At 42.1% G+C, this 17,405-nt stretch overlaps 1 protein-coding gene across 1 annotated transcript in view; it reads right to left on the minus strand.

Moving 5' to 3' along the window:
- KLF7 (Kruppel like factor 7) overlaps window positions 1–17,405 on the minus strand; it is a 217,701-nt gene that overhangs the window by 68,999 nt on the left and 131,297 nt on the right. Inside the window, exon 2 of the mRNA XM_040357318.1 lies at window positions 2,490–3,102. Within this exon, the coding sequence (XP_040213252.1) occupies window positions 2,490–3,102 (613 nt within the window). The remainder of the gene's footprint in view (window positions 1–2,489; window positions 3,103–17,405) is intronic.

The raw sequence follows: 17,405 nt of genomic DNA on the forward strand, positions 1-17,405 counted from the left end.
CAAAAAAAACATCACTCAGCTGATCCAGACTTAGAAAAAATCCCCACTTTACAGTCAGGATCCACCCAGATGCCTGGACTGGCAGTTGGCTCAGCCCCTCAGCAAGTCGCTGAGAGCCAGATTGACAGTCAGCAGCTCTCCTCTCAGGGAGGTGAGAGAACCGAGCCATCGGCGGTGTTCGGTGGCTCGGTGCTCAGTGCAGAGACACCGGGGGACCACTGCAACATCGTTCTGATGCTGAATCCTCCAAGGAAAGTATAAATATCCCCCCCCCCCAAAAAAAAAAAAAAAAAAACATTTCTCTTTTAACTGCACTTTTTGGATTTTCCATTGTTTATCTATAAACTTTTTTTTGCAGCAAATATTGTTATTTTTACACTCATGTTATAGTATATTTTTTAGGTTGCTCCAGTATAAACAATAAAGCTTATAAATCTATAAATCTATCACTGTAGATTTCTCACAGCCAGTAAAAATAAAATAATATCAGACACTGTAGAAAATATATTGTTTTTCACAACTCTTTTGTGGTTAAACCTGCTGAAATGTGTGACTTCACTGACAAAGCAACCTCTGTACCTTTAATCTAATAAAACCTTCTCCAAGCACCAAAATAGCATAATGCATTCAGTTTCATCTTCCTGGCTGGTGTTTTGTGTTCCTATTTTCCATTAATTAAGGCTTTAGTACTGTTTGTCCAGGATCATAGTGGCAAGATGCATATGATAGGAACACAGTACAGACCAGATTAGTCCAAAACCTGATAGATACCTTCTGAGCGAACATCTTTCCTTCCAGCCAACATAAAACAACTGTGCTATTACACAAAGGCCACAGTAAAACATTAAAGTGTGTCCAAGGGCAATTTTTTTTTTCTTCGTTTTAGATAAAGTAGGAAAAAGCTAAAGTGTATTTATGTGTATTATAATTTTCACACTCTATTTCAATTATTGTTAGTCTTTTCGTATTCATCTGAATAATCCTGAAGTTTATAAACGTACTTTGTGAAGATCCCTACACATTTACATCCTCGTATTCTGTGACACCTGATCACTGTGCCCTGTTGCTATGCACTGCTGTGTCACACATTTCACAGAGCCTTCTGCACTATAGAGGAGCTGAGAGGAGGAGTTTCATGGGGCAGAGTCATTACAGGAATCACTTCTTGCAGGCAGCAAGGTACCATGGGATATATAGTCCTTAGAAATTAAACGTAAACAGCAGAGGAGAAGATGCAAAGCATGAAGAGAATACAGAAAGTTGTAAAAAGAGATGGCCAGCAGACAGGCAGCACTCTTAACATGAAAATATATTTTTCAAGTAAACCTATATTGGATTGTCATACATAACTATTGTTTGTATTGCTATTACAATGCTGATATTCTAAAATGAAAGTGTATGCTGTGGCCTTGGGTTTCCTTTAAAACTCCTTTAACTGCATTGTTTTGCAGTCTGTGCCCACCTGAGGAAAATTTACATTACTTCCTGTCTTGAGACACAGCAGGATATAAGAGATGTTTCCAAAGGAAGTAGAATCTTTTCTTAGATAGTTGTTACTAAAAACTGAATTCCAGGAATGCAGTTACTTTCCAAAAACTGCAGGAATACCATGAGTTAAGTCTAACAAGGTGCCTGCCTCCTTGTAAACCTATCTCTGTTATTCACACACCTGACAGGTTTATTGTGCTCCAGGAAGATAACTTCCGGAGCTCTGATGCTGCACACTGTGGTGCCATGCCCTTCCCTTTGCTTCTTCTGCCCATTCAAAGACGCCTTTGTATTATGTGAACTAATTTACAAAATACAAAGGCTTCTGTGAATGGGCAGCAAAGGAGAGGGGCAGGCATAGCTGCTCTGTATGCTTATCTCCTCTCACAGCTTGAGTGTATCCTCTGGGAGTGCAATAAACCTGTCACATACAAATAATAGGGTTACGTCCCAGAGGTGACATGCACCTAATTCGACTTAACTCATAGTGTGCCTGCCCTTTTTGCAAAGTTGCTAAATTCCTGGAATTCAGACTGAAACAAGTGTACTCTTTGGAAGATTATTCAGGTTCCAGTGACAACAAATGTTGGACTTTCTCTCACTTTGAGTCCTGGTGACAGTGGTCATCAGTACTGATAAGCTTGGATTTAAGCTTGTGTTTGGTCTCAACCAAACTTAGTCCAAACCTGGAAGTTAGCGGTCATTGCTGGGCCATATGGCCATATTCGGTCAATGATGTCATGAGCATGCCTGCCCCTTACTAAAAGTGCAGCTACTGGATAGAGCCTGTTTGCCGTGCAGATCATTATCCCAGCAAAGACAGCTAACTTTGGGGTTCGGACCGAATCCAAACTCATCCCTAGTCATCAGGACCAATAGAGAGCGTAGCAGAGACACAGACAACAGTAAAAACCTAGCAAAGGATTCAAACCTTTCCCAGTTTAATCAGAACAAGAAAAAAAAGAATTAGCTTTAGATACATTTTAAGGGCATATGCATACCTGTATGCGTCCTCTGGTGGGCCTTTAAGTGAGAACTCTTGGTGTAGACCTTCCTGCAGCCATTAAACTGGCACCGATGAACTCTCTTCTTATTTTCAGGTGAGGCTTCTCCTGCATTTCCAGACTGTTCATTGTCACTTAGCCCACATTTTGATGTAATGCCAGCTGACGCGGATTCTGTGGCCTTTCCAGAGCTCACAGAGGCCTTTTTTGCAACCAGTTTTAATGTCACAGTTCCATCCAAAGCAGTGAGGGACTGTGGCGTTTTGACAAGGTGTCGGCTGAGTTCTGGGGAAGATGGTGGCGTTAGGGATGTAACAGCATTAAGCTGTGCCTGGTTTACCGATGTGTAACACTCTGTAGAGGAGCTTGCAGGCTGTAGGCTGACACAGGTCTCTGACAGAAGTTTGTCTTGTGATAGTAAAATATCCATACTAGGGCGCTTCTCGTACGCGCTGATGTCCACAGGAATTACAATTGGATCTAGTTTACGGGCACAACCATCTGGACCTTGAGGAATTGAGCTGTTTAAGAAACAGTCTAAATCCTCCCCAAAAGCTTCTGACATCTTCTTTGGTTCGGTCTGCAAATACCGTTCCAGCTCCAGGCAGGTCTATGGAAACAAAAAAAACAAGACTTCACTAACAGAAAATAATTACATTCCGTATCACCAAATAACCCAGCCATTACAGATGTGTTATGGGCCATCCTATATTACTCCACCAAACAGTGAAGTGACTGTATCTGTGGGAAAATTAAAATGTATCATTTTAAACACAAACATTCTGGGCAGTACAGAGGCAGTGTAATGCCCCGTACACACAATCCGAATATCGTACGAAAAATGTAATCTGAGGAAGAATCGTACGATAATCGGATCGTTAGTACAGAGTTTTCGAGAGCCGATCATGACAGTTCATCCGATATTATTTTATCGAACATGCATGAAAAAATTTCTCGTACGGTACCAGATCATACGATTTTCATTTAGTCAGTACAGTTGTTGTCTGAAAATACAATACAAATATATTACAACATATGACATCACTTCCGATTTATTTTTTTCTGTCGTACGAGAATTTTCCTGACTTTAATAACCTATTTAATTTCTACTTGCGACTATTAAGCGAAAAAAGTCGTACGATATTCGGATCGTGTGTACGGGGCATTAGCCTTTCCCAGTTTACGGCATGTTACTACAACAGAATTGCACATTGGTGTGATGCGGTTCAACTTATTCTGAATGGCACCTAACATACCAATGTGGGGCAACAAATTACTCTGCTTGTATATGTGTTTGGAATTTAAAGTGATTGATTCACCTGCAGTGAATGTTTGCTGAATGTCCCATTCACTGCTTTATAAATATTTTGGGAAATGCAGATGAGAATTTTGAGGCTGATATATTAAAACAAAAGAAAACAAATTAGAACAAAGCCATTGCCAACAGCAAGAACAATCAGCTTTTGCATTTCACTTTATGGAAGAATCAAACAAGAATCCTGATTGGTTGTTGCAATTAAATCATTACATACAGTGCTATGATATCATTGCATTTAACTAGATCACAGGGTCTCCAAACTAAGGCCCATGGGCCAAATCCAACCCGCTGTCCCACAGCTAGGATCAGTGTCCTCTCACACAAGGTCCCAAATAGGTCTTCAGGTCAGCCTTTAGTCTCCATTTCTGTACAACATCCACAACCTCCCTCCCCTCCAGCCTCCAGTGCAGGTTACGTGAGAGCCCCCATCAGAGTCATCCCTTACATTAGGACCCCAGATGGGACCCTGATGTAAGGAGGGTGTAAGGAAGGGCATGGCAATAGCCAACAAGGCTACTCTGGATCAACTTCTGTGCACAGGCTAATACACGTTCCCTTTTGTGTGCGCAGAAATTGGGCACTTGCTTATGCGCACACCTGTGGAAGCGCGCATACTCCTATGCGCCGACACTCACAAGCATGTGTGACAAATGTTAGTGCCAAATGGGCTATTTAAACTGGGCAGCATTCTGATGATTTCACCCGCCCAGCATGGACACATACCCTGCTGCTAGCAAGACTTACAGGCACTTGTGCCACTCCGTACTCTTGCGCCTCCTGTTTACACTACCAGGGGCCCCGAGTCAGAGGTGTAAGAGAGGACTTCCTTACAGGGGCGGACTAAACATTGGGGCACTCGGGCACTGCCTGAGGGCCCCATGCCACTAGGGGGCCCCATCAGGGTTGCCAGCCTCAGTAAAACCATGGACAGTATGTAAAAATCTGTGTTTTTTTTTTTTAAATCCCAAGATTATAGCTGCTCAGCCTCTCCAGTACCTTTTCAGTGTGTGTATGTGTATTCTGTGTGTATGTATACTGTGTGTGTATACTGTATGTGTGTGTATACTGTGTGGCCCCATAATCTATTGCCTGGGTGCCCCCATAATCTTCTATTGACCGAGGGCCCCATAATCTCCTATTGCCCGGGGGCCTGATGAGTTGCCAGTCCATCTCTGCTTCCTTATCATAACAGGCTCTGCTACCAGGTAAGTTACCCAAGTTGTTTTGTTTTATCCAAGTTCTTTCTCGTGTTCTGAAGCACAGAATGCTAGTTACAAAAAAGTTCAAGGTAAAATGTATTCGATTCAATTTAATTAATTCATTTATAAAACTCTTAAAACTTTTTTTTGCCCAAAAAAATTTGTAAGATAGACAATATGGCCCTAGGAGACCCCTGAGCTAGATCATGCAATTTCATAAAAGTAAATATAAACAAATAGGAAACTTCATCACATGTAAAGAGAACCTGAGGTTTCCTCACGGGCCCTAAGACATACAGGCTTGTGGAGAAGTCAGTGCAGCTTCATACTTAGATATAAGCTTCTCTGGAAATTATTATAATTATAATGTTGGCAGCTGTGATAAACATCCTACTTTTCACAGCCTCTGAAGTGCTCTGGAAAAGTCTCATCCCAAATGTTTATTTTAAAAACCATAGAGTAAATTGCGGTCACTCCAGGAGCTTCTTCCATTTTAGAGAATATCAGACATCAGAGTAGAGCTGCTAGTCCAAGTTACAGCATTACTAGAGGAGTCATTTCCAACAAACCTTAACTTAGTGTGGAACTGTTATTTTATATTATAACTACTGTTATTTATATATTATAACTGCTTTGACATGGATAAAGTTATACTAAAAAGCCTTTCAAAATGTTTTCTGATCAAGTGTCATGGTGTCCCATCCTGCATAGTAAAGAAACCGCAAACCAGAGACAATTCTATTGATAAGGACATCCACATACCTCCCAACTTTTTGAGATTGGAATGAGGGACACCTACCAGCAAAAGTATGCAGGCATAGGACACACCCTTTGTCAGGCCCCCTTAAAGGAGAATTGTACAAAAAAACAAGATTGGTTAAACCCAAAGTGCTTGTTTTACCACTACTATTCCTTTATATTGGCTTTTGGAATTTACAAATACAGTTGAACCTCGGATTACGAGCATAATCCGTTCCAGGACTATGCTCATAATCCAAAGTACTCTCATATCAAAGCGAGTTTTCACATTGAAGTCAATGGAAACTAAAATAATTTGTTCCGCATTGACTTCAATGGGATGCAATACCAGAGGTGGTGGGCACCAGAGAGCGCTGAAAACGGCCGAAAAGGCCCAAGGAGACTTTGGCTCGTTTTCTGCGTCCCCATACCTCTGGCCAAATGAGGTACTGCAGGCCAATGTTCGGCTTTTCTCGGCTCCAGCGCCCTCGTACCTCAGGCCAAATGAGGAACTGCAGGCCTATTTTCGGCTCTGCTCGGCTTCTGCGCCCCCGTACCTCAGGCCAAATGAGGTACTGCAGGCCTATTTTCGGCTCTGCTCGGCTTCTGCGCCCCCCGTACCTCAGGCCAAATGAGGTACTGCAGGCATATTTAGCTTGAATTCTGCTTGTCTAAAAAAAGTTGATCGCAAAACAAAAAACACTCTCAAACCAAGTTACTCTTAAACCGAGGTTCCACTGTACAGCAGTTTAGAAATCAGATGAAAGGTTTAGGACTGGAAAACACTTTTTGATAGATAAAAAGTTCATTTTATATACAACTCTATAGATCAGACCAAAATAAGGAATAAATGAGGAGGAATGAGGGACAAGGGGACATTGCTTCAAATCAGGGACAGTCCCTCGAAATCAGGGACAGTTGGGAGCTATGCATCCATATGCCACAATGCATACAATATGTTACACTAATGTGTCTGGGAGCCTGATGCAGTTATCTGTACAGGGCTTTCTTCTACCGTTTGTCAATACTGGAGCCAACCTATTCCATGATTTAACATAACATGCCTTTCCTTAAAACTGAACTCCAGGCAGGTATTTTAAGAAAATGAATTCCCTTATTCATTGGTTAAAAAAAAAATCTTTCATGAAGTGATTACCTGTGGTTATGGATGGATGTGTACCCCTGGGCGCAAACTGTCTGTGTTCAGAAGCGCACATCCATCTCTAACCTCAAGTAATTTCGCCATGTGCAATTACATGCCAATACCCGTGGAGTGTCGTGGACAGTGTCAATCTGTAATTGGTTTGTACAGGCTTCCTGTTTCTGGATGAACGGAAACATCTGGAACAAAAATTGTCTCTGGACAGCCGCACTCTGAACAAATTGTAGATTTTATTAAAAGAAGGACAGCGCTACAAGTCACAGCAAAATGAAATAAAAATCTGACCCCTGACGCGTTTCGCACTGAAACTAGTGCTTAATCATAGCTCAATAGTCATGCCAATACCCGTGGAGAGTCGTGGACAGTGTCAATCTGTAATTGGTTTGTACAGGCTTCCTGTTTCTGGATGAATGGAAACATCTGGACGTACTTGCCACAGGAAAAAGCTGACCTGGGCGATGTATGGCCATAATCAGCCATGTACAGGAGCCCCTATACAACTGGTATGCTTAACTTTGACTTGACTTAAGTATCTTGGAATCCCCCTGGACAGCACAGGGGTGAGGCAGAGATGGCAGTAGGGGAAAATCAGGTGTCCCCCATTCAACGGTACTGATATGGAAATTGTTGACAGGAGGAGAGAGCAGAGAGAGATCACCTCATCAGTCTGTTGCTGTTCATTTACCAACTTCAATCACTGTCTAATCACATATACATATAACTGGGTATTTAGCTGTTTGCCTGAAGCTCAATCTTAAAATATATATATAGTTTTGAAATGCTGCATGCATGAGCTTTTTCTATTTTTATAAAGCATATCGGCATAGCTCCCAACTGTCCCTGATTGTCCCTGATTTGGAACAAAGTCCCTCTGTCCCTCTTTTCCCCTTATTTTGGTCTGATCTATACAGGGAGTGCAGAATTATTAGGCAAGTTGTATTTTTGAGGATTAATTTTATTATTGAACAACAACCATGTTCTCAATGAACCCAAACAACTCATTAATATCAAAGCTGAATATTTTTGGAAGTAGTTTTTAGTTTGTTTTTAGTTTTAGCTATTTTAGGGGGATATCTGTGTGTGAAGGTGACTATTACTGTGCATAATTATTAGGCAACTTAACAAAAAAAAAATATATACCCATTTCAATTATTTATTTTTACCAGTGAAACCAATATAACATCTCAACATTCACAAATATACATTTCTGACATTCAAAAACAAAAACAAATCAGTGACCAATATAGCCACCTTTCTTTGCAAGGACACTCAAAAGCCTGCCATCCATGGATTCGGTCAGTGTTTTGATCTGTTCACCATCAACATTGCGTGCAGCAGCAACCACAGCCTGCCAGACACTGTTCAGAGAGGTGTACTGTTTTCCCTCCTTGTAAATCTCACATTTGATGATGGACCACAGGTTCTCAATGGGGTTCAGATCAGGTGAACAAGGAGGCCATGTCATTAGTTTTTCTTCTTTTATACCCTTTCTTGCCAGCCACGCTGTGGAGTACTTGGACGCGTGTGATGGAGCATTGTCCTGCATGAAAATCATGTTTTTCTTGAAGGATGCAGACTTCTTCCTGTACCACTGCTTGAAGAAGGTGTCTTCCAGAAACTGGCAGTAGGACTGGGAGTTGAGCTTGACTCCATCCTCAACCCGAAAAGGCCCCACAAGCTCATCTTTGATGATACCAGCCCAAACCAGTACTACACCTCCACCTTGCTGGCGTCTGAGTCGGACTGGAGCTCTCTGCCCTTTACCAATCCAGCCACGGGCCCATCCATCTGGCCCATCAAGACTCACTCTCATTTCATCAGTCCATAAAACCTTAGAAAAATCAGTCTTGAGATATTTCTTGGCCCAGTCTTGACGTTTCAGCTTGTGTGTCTTGTTCAGTGGTAGTCGTCTTTCAGCCTTTCTTACCTTGGCCATGTCTCTGAGTATTGCACACCTTGTGCTTTTGGGCACTCCAGTGATGTTGCAGCTCTGAAATATGGCCAAACTGGTGGCAAGTGGCATCTTGGCAGCTGCACGCTTGACTTTTCTCAGTTCATGGGCAGTTATTTTGCGCCTTGGTTTTTCCACATGCTTCTTGCGACCCTGTTGACTATTTTGAATGAAACGCTTGATTGTTCCATGATCACGCTTCAGAAGCTTTGCAATTTTAAGAGTGCTGCATCCCTCTGCAAGATATCTCACTATTTTTGACTTTTCTGAGCCTGTCAAGTCCTTCTTTTGACCCATTTTGCCAAAGGAAAGGAAGTTGCCTAATAATTATGCACACCTGATATAGGGTGTTGATGTCATTAGACCACACACCTTCTCATTACAGAGATGCACATCACTTAATATGCTTAATTGGTAGTAGGCTTTCGAGCCTATACAGCTTGGAGTAAGACAACGTGCATAAAGAGGATGATGTGGTCAAAATACTCATTTGCCTAATAATTCTGCACTCCCTGTACAGTTGTATAAAAAAGTTGAACTAATCTTTTTTTTTGCATAATTTTTCTTTAATGGGGGCTTGGCGGGGGTGTGTCCTATGCCTACAAACTTTTGTTAATAGATGTCCCTCAATCCCATCTCAAAATTTGGGAGGTATGCCTATGGGTTATGCTTCTCATCCTCTCCCTCCCTTCTGCCCCTCATTTAGAGGGATTGTCCCTTATTTTAAACAAAATCCCTCTGTCGCTCTTTCCTCCTCATTTGTCCATCTTTTTTGGTCTAAAGGTATAGAACTTGTTAAACATTTAACTACCAAAACTATTCTACAATGGTAAAACTTTAAAGTGGTTGTAAACCCTCACATATACCCAGTAAAGTGACCTCAGGTGATACACAGAGGTTAAACAAATCCTCATATATAAGATGTACCTCTCTATCTGCAACTCTCTCTTCTCTGCAGCAATTCAAAGCTCAATATTTATACAGCTTGTCTGAGCTTTCAGAATGCAGGGGACAGGGAGCTGAAATTACACTCTGCAGAGCTCAGTGAGGAGAGCTGAGAGCTGATTGGAGGGAAGGGACACACCCCCTTCACACAGCACACAGAAACAGAGCCAAGGCTGTCAATCAGCTGGAGATTCCTCCCCGTCAATTTTTCTCTTGGTGTCAGGAAAATTTGCAACAATCTTGTCTCCAAATATCACCCAAACTGTCCTCTCTGCTCCTCTCAAGACCTCCTGCTCTTAAGCTCCCTTGTCTCCTCCCCCTATGCACATCTCCAGGATTTCTCCAGAGCCTCTCCCATCCTCTGAAACGCTCTACCCCAACCTGTCCGGCTATCTTCTACTCTGCACTAATTGTAGCAATTGAAGGCGGCTCAGGCAGGCCATTGAAGTGAGTGTCAGTGGGGGGTCTCGGTGAAAGACAGCCCAGGCAAGCTATGGAACAAGGTATTTGCACTGTTGTATTGTAGAAATGCACATGAAGCGGTGCACTACCACGAGTTCAGAATATCCACACATCCCCCTGCTGCCTGACTCTCCATTCATCCATTTGGAGACAATGAACAGTCATTTGCATTGTTTTGTTTTGTTTTATTTGGGGGATATAACTTGGATGGGGTAAATTAGTGCTTGTCATGTAAAGCAAATTCAGCTTTACATGTGCAAGCGTTTTACTTCATATCTTCAAGAAAAATATAGCAGTATGTAAGTTGTACTCCCCGGATGGAAAAAATGGCAGACCCTAATTCTGACAGACTTTTCACCTCAGAACTTCACCTCCTGCACATCACTTTCCTGTCACAAATTAGTACTCCCGCCATCTTCAGCCCACTAGGCCTTACTCTGAATAAGTCCCAGCAGCTTCTGTAATTAATTGTACTTGGTGGCATTTGACTGCGTATTTACTAGGCCCGAGGCCTGCAGAACCCCTCCCCGGGGGGCCTAGTAGTTTAACAGCTCTGTACTTGGACTACTGATCCCAGCACAGATAGTCCTACTTGCAAATCCTGTGCCCTCAGGCGAAATCAATTTGACACATTTCCCCACAGTCTCTCTCTCCTCTGATCCAGGACTCCTCATCACTGGCCTTGTAATGACAAAGCTCTCTCACAGACTCCCTGTGGTACACTTACCGTCCTTCTTCCTGCCCCAAGTCCTTGATGGAGGATTTTATCTGGACGTACGTTCCAACAGCCTCCAGCCACTCTCCCAGGCTGTTTCGCCGGGGTGGGGTCCCTGCACTGTCTAGTACTCCATCCTCCACTTCTCCCAGCTGACAACTGCCACAGTGGCATGTTACCTCAGTTTATATAGGAGGCCCTCCCCCTGCCAACCCTAGTTGAGGATTGGTCAGATCTCCCACACAAGCTGCCTGCCACTCCAGTCCCAGGTCCTGCCTCCTTCTCAGAACATTCTCCTCTGAAAAAAGGGGAGGCACCTCAGAACTAGAGCACAGGTGGCCACACCCACTGCTACACTGAACACTCCCAGTCCCAGATCAAAACAAACAGGCCTGCTTAGAGCACAAGCCTGCCTAAATTTGCCTATACTGATACCTGAGACACAAAAATACTATTTTAGCACCTACCTATGGTAGAGGGCGCTACACACACATTTTTCATTATGTGATCCTGTGACAGAGGGGATTCTGTAATTTTATAACCACTGGGAAGATAGCACATTGCATGGCAAGCCCTACCCCGAAAATAAGCCCTAGTGTGTTTTTGGCTGACAAAATTAAGACCCGGTCTTATTTTCGGGGAAACACGGTAAATAAATACTGTATTATAATAGTTTTAGACCAAATTTTACTGTAGGCTCACTGTCCTACATATACCAATCTTATCAAAATTGTAATAACAAAGCCTTGTAACACATATCAAAGAAACACCATTTAAAAGGATGGCGGTTCCTCACTGAGTACCTCTGATCACGGAAGAAAGAACACGAGCCGTTAGATTTCCTGACACTAATAAACATGTCCGCATAGTATAAAGGTAATTGATGTGTAAAATGGCTTGTGCTCCACTTACTCCTCACAGACTGGAAATTCTCCTGCCTAGAACTGAACGCTCTCCAGCCACTTCCCTGAGTAGAAAGTCATTCTGTCCCGGGTAGCATTGCGAGTACACTGTTAAATATGTTTCACGGCGTTTAGAATTCGGTTGTCATTCTCTCTTTAGCTCTAAGATGTTAAGGGCTCACAGCATCTGTTTGCCAGTATACAATAAATGGCAAAAAAATAAATAAAAAAATGCAGCAAGGCATTCCAGGAATATCTGAAAGTCTGTGATAACATTCATTCTCTTCCCATTTCTTTTTACTAGCCTGTAACAACTTCTCAGTGGAATTCAGACAACAGCACCATGAATACCAATTTATCTAACACACTTTCTAAATACACCGTATAAAAAAAAAAAAAGCTACTTTGCCTTACTTTTATTGACAAACCAAGCTGGATTAGGGGTTTGCATGGAGCTATACCGTGAGAAATTAACATGTTATTAACTTAAGGTAATGGTTAGCAGGCTGACAATAACAGTTTTTATAAAACATAATGGATGCCTAGAGACAATGAAAAATGTAGATATATTTCCTCTGAGTTTTAGCGCTTTGGAAAATAAGCTATTTCGTGGTTATTAAAATGGTTGCCCTGGGCCAGCCTAATATGATGGAGATTTAGAAGCAGACCTAGCGAGAACTGAAAGTTTAATGAATTGCCATGTGAAAACCACTCCATAATATTTCTTGTAACTGAAATCCAAGCTGATAAAAAGGTGTCATGACCGATTATTTTGACACGCTCACATACAATGCTAAAAACCACAAGAAAAAAAAGGAAAAAGGTCACAATAACAAATCCAGCCATAAACATTCACCACTTCAAAGCAATTTTATTGATGACTATCCCAAGCGCCATTATAAATGGAGATTATTTTCAGTGGGAGTGGTTTCAGTTGCACAAAAAGATATTGTACGGTCGGTTTAGAATAGGTTGTAGAAAGCACTCCAGAATGAATTTCCCTAGAAATTTAAACCTATTTAGCATATAATGGAATGCCCCGTACACACGATTGGTATTTCCGATGGAAAAAGTCAGACTGGCTTTTTCCATCGGATATTCCGATCGTGTGTAGCCCCATCTGATTTTTTTTCATCAGAAATTCCGATGAATTTAATCGGAGTTTAGATATAGAACATGTTCTATTTTTCCTCGATGTAATTCCGTCGGAATTCCAATGTGATTTGGCCGGGCAAAAGCTTGATCGTGTGTACGCGGCATAAGTGTTTTGGTAAATGGCTGCCCTACTGGGCTAATTTACTAAAGAAGTTGAGGATCTTCACACAATAAATTTACTTAAAGTGACTGTAAACGATCACCTTGTAAACAACCCATTCAGTTTAAAGTGGAAATGGAAGAAAAAACATGTTGTATAGATTTAAAGAAAACATTATAAATAACTTTTTTCCTTTTTTATAAGTGATCATATTCCCTCTGTTCTCAGCTGCATAAGAGCTGAGGGTAGGAGAAACAACATCACACTGAGCTTCCCAGTGACTGGCTGTGCAAAGGAGGTGTCAGGACAAGTTTGGTCATTGGATCAGCGAAGACTGAGTTCCCAGCATAGCTAGAGAATTGACCATGCTGTGTTCTCCAGCTTAGTGTTGTCAGTTTTTAATAGGAAAGCCAGACTGACAGGAACACCAGGGATTTCACACAAAGGAAGCAATACAAAGAGAACAGGATATTTTCTCATACAAGCAAATGGTACAGCAGGAACATATCCGAAATATGAAATGCTGGGGTAACAAACACTTTAAAGGAGAAGTATGGCTAAAGCTTTTTTGGTCCTGCTTTTCCTATGGATCACAGGAGTGCAGCATGTTCTTCATTCCTGTGACCCATATTCAGACAGTACAGGCTGGAAAAAGATCCTGCCTTTACCATCAGGGTCCACCCAGATGCCTGGGCCGGCAGCTGGCTCAGCCTCTCAGCTGCACTGCTGGGAGACTGAGCCATGCTGCTCCCTTCCCTCCCCAGTGCTCACTAGAGGCAGAGCATAGAGCTGGTGATTGACAGTCATAGCTCTCTGCTCAGAGCAGAAGTGAGGACTGAGTGATCAGTATTGTTTGATCGCTCTGTTCTCAGTGCAGAGGCATGGAGGAAACTAATGCAGCATTGGATCAATGCTGCCTACACCCAAGGCCAGATTCCTGACAAGGCCACTGAGACCAGGGCTCGGGGCGGCAGTGGGTGCAGGGGCGGTGCTGGCTGCAGTGCTCCCCTCCCTCTGTCCTCCGGTGCTCGGATGTCACAGAGCTGGGTCTGTGTTTGTGTCTGTGTCCGCCCCCCTAGACCAGCTTGTGTGATAGTAGATTGAGTCAGTGTTCCGCCTATCACACAAGCTGGTCTAGAAGGGTGGGACCTTGCACACACAGACCCAGCTCCGTGACATTCGAGCGCCGGAGGACAGAGGGAGGGGAGAGGTGCGTGTTATCCAGGAAATGGTGATGTTGCAATCAGTGGGCACAGAGGCTGCATTCATGGGTACAGAGGCTGCAATTAGTGGGCACAGAGGCTGCATTCTTGGGCACAGAGGCTGCAATTAGTGGGCACAGAGGCTGCATTCTTGGGCACAGAGGCTGCAATTGGTGGGCACTGATGCTGCATTCATGGGCACAGAGGTTTTTACTGTACGGTTGCATGTCTTTTATCGAACAAGCATGCCGGAAAACCTGCCGAGAATCGTACGAGAAAGACTGAACAATTTAGCTTTACTTGCCATTGAGTCAGAACTTTTAAATACTTTGTCCTACGAAGATATTATCGATGAGTTTGCCAAAATAAAGTTTGAACTAAAAATGTTTAGGGAGTCTCTTACTGCTATAATATTTAAAAGGCATTTTCTGCATTACAGAGTATTTTCAGTCTGTACAATTAAAGCCAGTTATTTTCAGTGTTGTGTTTGGAAATATGTTTTTAATTGAACTATTGTAGCAGTCATCGATAAAGGACGAGAATGGTGGTGTGTGTGTGTGTGGGGGGGGGGGGGGCAGCATTGAAGGACACGGCCTTGGGGCGGCAAAGGGAGTAAACCCGGGCCTGCCTACACCTAGGTGAGTAAAAGTTTTTTTTTTTTAAAATATCTATTATTTCTCTTCTAAATTATTGAATTGTATGCAAATGAAATAGTGAAATAGGAATCTGTGCTTTGCATGAGTGGATAACTGAAGTGACTATTAACACAATTTATTGTGAGAAGATTCTCAGCTCCTTTAGTAAATCAATCTCAATATGTCTGTACTATATACATATGAGAAATAAATAATTCCTAGATCCTGGGAACCCAGTGGTGTTCCCATTTGTTTTTAAACAGCTGCTGGTTGGGATTGTTGGGGCTCGCTCATAGAAAATGCAGTAACTGGGGATTTTCTGCACTGGAAGAATGTCAGTCACTGCTAGGGCACATAGAAAGGCCCAGATTCACAAAGACTTACGACGGCGTATCTCCCTCTATTGTAGTAATTGCCACAATACAGTCAGTATACAGAAAAACTCAAGTGCAGCAAATCTCTCCATCATAGACCCTAAAGTGACCCTGTGTACTACAGGGTCACTTGCAAATAAAGTCCAGCCTGTGAAAGAAAAGCATGTAGACTTAAGCCCTGTGCACACGATCGGTTTGTCTGATGAAAACGGACTAATGGACCGTTTTCATCGGACAAACCGATCGTGTGTGGGCCCCATCGGTTTGTTTTCCATCGGTGAAAAAAAATAGAACATGTTTTAAAATTTTCCTATTGATAAAAAACTGATAGAAAAAAACATCGTCTGTGTGGAAGTCCATCGGTCAAAAATTCCACGCATGCTCAGAATCAAGTGGACGCATGTTCGGAAGCATTGAACTTCATTTTTCTCAGCATGCCATAGTGTTTTACGTCACCGCGTTTGGACACGGTCGGATTTTTGACCGATGGTGTGTAGGCAAGACTGATGAATGTCAGCTTCATGAAAAAATCCAACGGATTAGATTCCATCAGATATCTGCTCGTGTGTAAAGGGCTTTACCTTTCTAGTGGACTGTACCCTCTTCATGTTTCTCTAAACGTGAAAGGGCCCTTTCCTTCCCTCTCTCTCTGGCACTATATCATATAAAGGGCCCTAGTTTTCTGCACAATTCTACTCCATCCAAAGCTTTTAATCTACATCTTCCGAATCCCAGCTCTCTTGGGTCCTCTTATGCATTGCTAATCCATCTCTTTTTTGGTCTTTGCATGCACCGCAGCTCACCAGATTGCTCTGGCAGTTTAATGCAAAAGCTGTTACTATGGCATTTAGTACACAGGGAAGAGAAATTTTACTGCACAAGAAGGACTTTTACTGCAGGTGTTTCTTATAATATGTATGAGTGCGCATTTACATTACAATACAGACTGCGATACAACATTACGTGGTTACAAATTGCTTCGGAGTCTATTCTGTTCAAAGGTTTTGAACCTTTTTTATGTTTTTGGCACATCCAATACATGTAATAAAATTAAAAGAAAACTGATATATGTAACGCAGACAAAAATACCTTTCGCCATGCACTGTCAGCCATTTTGCGCAGACAGTTTGTGGAGGTCAAACACCATGTCTTCCTTTGCTGTGTAATGCACAATCTGACAAAATGAAGCTGAAAGTAAATGACATTTTCTGTGCCTCAGTTTAGCACCAACACTCCCCCTGGCTTTGCTGAGTATATATTGTCCCTTAAATGAACTTTAAAACTTGTCAGCCTCATAGCAAGGAAAATAATCATAAAACAGAGTACCACAGGAACATCTCGTTGCCATGTATATAAATATATCATGCTGACTTTCTTAATTCATCTTTTTTTCCCTCTAATCCATTATGAATAGATGCTATTATGTTCATGGTGAAGGTTTGCGCAGATCAACAGTAACCTAAGTGCAATTAGAATTTGAATTGATGCTACTTGAGGATAACAGCAGGCTGTTAAGCTCCTGTGTTTAATGGTGTTTCCTGTAAGTGCTATTCATGCCATGATGCATATTACAAATGGATATCTGCATCACTTAAAAAAAAAAGAACACTCTTCAATGTGGGAGCGTGTCAGTCTTGTCGTTGGTGACAGCTAGGGTGGATATGGACAGTTGAAGTTGACCTTTGCCCGAAAAAAAAAGAGCATTGAGACATCCAACTGCAAGATGGGCAAAATCCACAAATACTGAAATAGAAGAGAACGCCACACTGAAAAAAAAGAAAAGTTGCATCACTCAGGGAACAGAAAACCTCTGTTATGATAGAGTTGCATATTACTGGAAACCGCTACTTAAGAGACAAGATATAAAATAAAGTGCCTATAATATAGAGCTATAAAATGCAGGCGGTCGGCAGGCCTTGTAAATGGTGTAGCAAATTAGACTCCTACAACACATAGGGCCATATTTAGAAATGACACTAGTTTATTATTATAGTTTAAACTCTTTAAATGGCTAAAGTAATTGTACATCTGATAAGCTTATTGTAATCAACTCAA

This window comes from Rana temporaria, chromosome 6 (assembly GCF_905171775.1).
Source record: "Rana temporaria chromosome 6, aRanTem1.1, whole genome shotgun sequence".
In the NCBI taxonomy this organism is placed as follows: Eukaryota; Metazoa; Chordata; class Amphibia; order Anura; family Ranidae; genus Rana; species Rana temporaria.